This window comes from Borostomias antarcticus, assembly GCF_949987555.1.
Source record: "Borostomias antarcticus genome assembly, chromosome: 4".
NCBI lineage: Eukaryota > Metazoa > Chordata > Actinopteri > Stomiiformes > Stomiidae > Borostomias > Borostomias antarcticus.
Genome location: NC_140237.1, coordinates 22245545 through 22248784, shown reverse-complemented (window position 1 = coordinate 22248784; position 3240 = coordinate 22245545). Strand labels below are relative to the sequence as shown.

The following is a 3240-nucleotide window of genomic DNA, read 5'->3' as shown; positions in this document are numbered from 1 at the left end:
ACCTCTGTCATTATTTGTCCGACCATGTGGTGTGCCTGAGATAAAGGACAAAAGAGAAATGAATGTAATGTAAGTGCCCGAGGGTTACCGACTTAAACCCGCTGTGTGGCTGTGAGTGCGTCCATCGACACGTACAATGCTACTGCTGTTTTGAGAGAACAAACATTTATTCATGGGTGAAGACACGGTATTCATTAATTAACAAATTGACCTCTTCCTTGTTGGATCACACGCCATCTAACATAAGCCTATCTTACTGTTTAATGTTTCTTCTTCTGGAGACAGGCTACTGTACAGTAGGCCTACCTATCTACGCTCTATGACTAGACATCTGGCTGCTCCCAAGCGATGTCATAGTAAAAGTCATACCTTTAAGGCAAGGAACACCACTGGTGATAAGCTCCCCGGTCATCTCATTATCAACCTCCTTTCTTCACGGTCTTGTAATACAATAGAAGGAATGCCACAGTTCATCCAACAATTTACAACGGTAAACAAGAGGAGCTACACTTTTGTCTTCTGTAAACAAACAAACGAACAAACCTCCATCCATATGCAGAAGCAACTTGATCTTCCAAACACAAACTCGCTAATCAACTTTCCTATTCTTTCTTGCTGTTGTCCAGTCTAAAACCAACTCCTTGCACTTAATTGTAGACAATTCTAACTCTGAAATAACTCAAATAACCAATTTTGTGTTAGAACCGCAATGTACTGTAATCTCCCCCCTAGTCTGTGTTTAAGATCAGAGGGGAGGGGGAGGTGAAGAAATGTCTGGGGCTTGGGGTGCTAGATTCTTGTTTTGGACTGGGCCGTGAGCCTGGGCCGTGTTCCGGCCTTGTGTGTGTAGAGGTAACGGCCACGCGGTTAAAGGGCCGTGTCCTCCGACCCAAACAGCTTGGTAGCGATGGACTTGTAGTCGGTCACGGGGGCTTTGCCGTCAAAGTCCGCAGGCAGGATGTCTGCGTCAAAGTCCTTGAGGTAGTTGCCCAGTTCCTCCCCGTGGACGAACACCTGCAGGGGACAGGCAGGAAGGGGCGAGGTCAGAGGTCGAGGTCAGAGGTTCACCGTCAGACTGTTCATAAGATCACCAGGCGGCACATGTCACGACTGTACAGTGCAAATGTTTGTATTTGTCCCGCAACGAGCGGTGCAGTGCGCTTTGCTATAAACAACCTGAAGCGGACAGAGACAGAGTGAAATCCACCCCCTCCCTCTCCCCCTCCGTCACCTGCCCCTCAGACACATCACCCTCCACCCCACCCCCCACCTGCCCCTCAGACCCAGAGACATCACCCTCCACCCCTCTCCCCCACCTGCCCCTCAGACCCAGAGACATCACCCTCCACCCCTCTCCCCCACCTGCCCCTCAGACCCAGAGACATCACCCTCCTACCTCTCCCCCACCTGCCCCTCAGACCCAGAGACATCACCCTCCAACCCCCCCCCACCCCCCACCTGCCCCTCAGACCCAGAGACATCACCCTCCATCCCACCCCCCACCTGCCCCTCAGACCCAGAGACATCACCCTCCACCCCACCCCCCACCTGCCCCTCAGACCCAGAGACATCACCCTCCAACCGCCCCCCCCCCCACCTGCCCCTCAGACCCAGAGACATCACCCTCCAACCGCCCCCCCCCCCCTCCTCACCCTCTCCAGCAGCTTGCTCTTCATGAAGGGTTTGACCACGTTGTAGGTGGTGGTGAAGTACCAGGGCTGGTGGGTCACGTGGACGGCCTTGAAGCGGGCGGGGAAGGAGTCCTGCCCAAAAACACACAAACACCAGAACATTCTGTAGTCAAGCACAGGTTCTCTCAGTCAGAAAACATGTATAGCATACGCTTAAGTAGCTCAGGTGACCATATCTAGTCATGTGGGATGGGTGTGAGGGGCTGCCGTTGTTCCTCTCCAGTGCGAGGACTGACCACGTGGACAGATGAGAGTTTGGATAAAACGATGGACGCGCATTTGGATAGGGATGCGGAAGGCGAGTGGCGCGTTTTGAGACTCTGACCTGCAACATGTCCACCATCTTCTTGAGCTCGGTGGGTTTGATCCCGGAGGCGTGCTGCATGGTGAAGCCCCTGAAGTTCTCGATCAGGACGAAACCGTTGATCTGGGTCTCCTCGTTCTCCAGCAGCTTCTCCAGGATCACACAGTACGCGCGCAGGGTCTACAGTGCGATGTACAGTACATTGTACGCACATATCACAACGGCACTCACACTGTACACATAAAAACATCGCATACACATTAACACTATCTACACATACATCGCACATCATGTTCTATACTGTATTTTATATTTTGCACTGATCATTTGCACTGTCCTGTCTTTGCACCGTCCCATCTCGTCCCTGCACCCTGTCCAATATTGTCTCCGTCAGTGTTATACACCAATTGACCAAAGAAAATTCCTATGTGTAAAAACTACCATGGCAAATAAAACTGATTCTGGTTCTGAAATATTGATGTTACAGCCTCATCCTTTACTGCAATAATACATCAGTAACACACCTAGCTTCAAATACTTCTAGAGATAGTTTCAAATAGCCTTCTAGTCAACCCACACCGACCCAATACTCCAAACAGACTCGAGCAAATGCTCAAAGTATGTTTTGAAAGGATTTCAAAGTCCTGGGTGTGGCTGATAGTGGTCTGTGCGCTGATTGGCGCTGTTCCAATGGCCTGTGCAGCGTTATAGGTGCTACTCTACCTCGTCAAAGGTGATCTCTTCCAGGTCCCAGTTCTCGATGTTGAAGAGCAGCACCACACGACCAAACTTGTCCCTGCTGGGCAGGACCACTGGGTAGCCCGCCTCGATGGTGCTGCGGACCGCCTCGGGGGTCAGGTTCTCAAACAGCTCAGGGTACTCCCTCCTGAAGCGCACGTAACCTGCACACACACACACACACGAGGACAGCTGATAGCTCACTCCTTCACTTAGATGAAGGGACTCATAACCTGTCATAAGTGACACTCCTGCTAAACCACCAAGTACCCATAAAAAGGCATTATTATGATGTCTATAAGGATCTAAAATCTAAAAGACATACTTTATAGGAGCTGTAAGGAGTGCTTAGACCATGCGCAGTTTACTGGCCTGACTCACAGCCACCTCCAGTATTTAGGGCAGTTTGCTGTGGTACTGTGATGTTTCACATGATGACCAAACACAATGACACTACTGTCACACCGCGTATCCTTTCCTGCTCCAAACCCTTTATCCTAAATCACC

General features: G+C 50.7%; 1 protein-coding gene across 1 annotated transcript in view; it reads right to left on the bottom strand.

The window, feature by feature from the left end:
• Positions 1-867: 867 nt before the first annotated feature.
• Positions 868-3240, bottom strand: part of rlbp1a (retinaldehyde binding protein 1a) — a gene marked incomplete at its 3' end in the record, with an annotated part of 4355 nt that continues 1982 nt past the window's right edge. The window contains exons 3-6 of the mRNA XM_084437169.1: positions 2719-2897; positions 2017-2175; positions 1653-1763; positions 868-1014 (exon numbers count right to left, since the gene is read on the bottom strand). Of these exons, the coding sequence (XP_084293295.1) occupies positions 868-1014; positions 1653-1763; positions 2017-2175; positions 2719-2897 (596 nt within the window). The remainder of the gene's footprint in view (positions 1015-1652; positions 1764-2016; positions 2176-2718; positions 2898-3240) is intronic.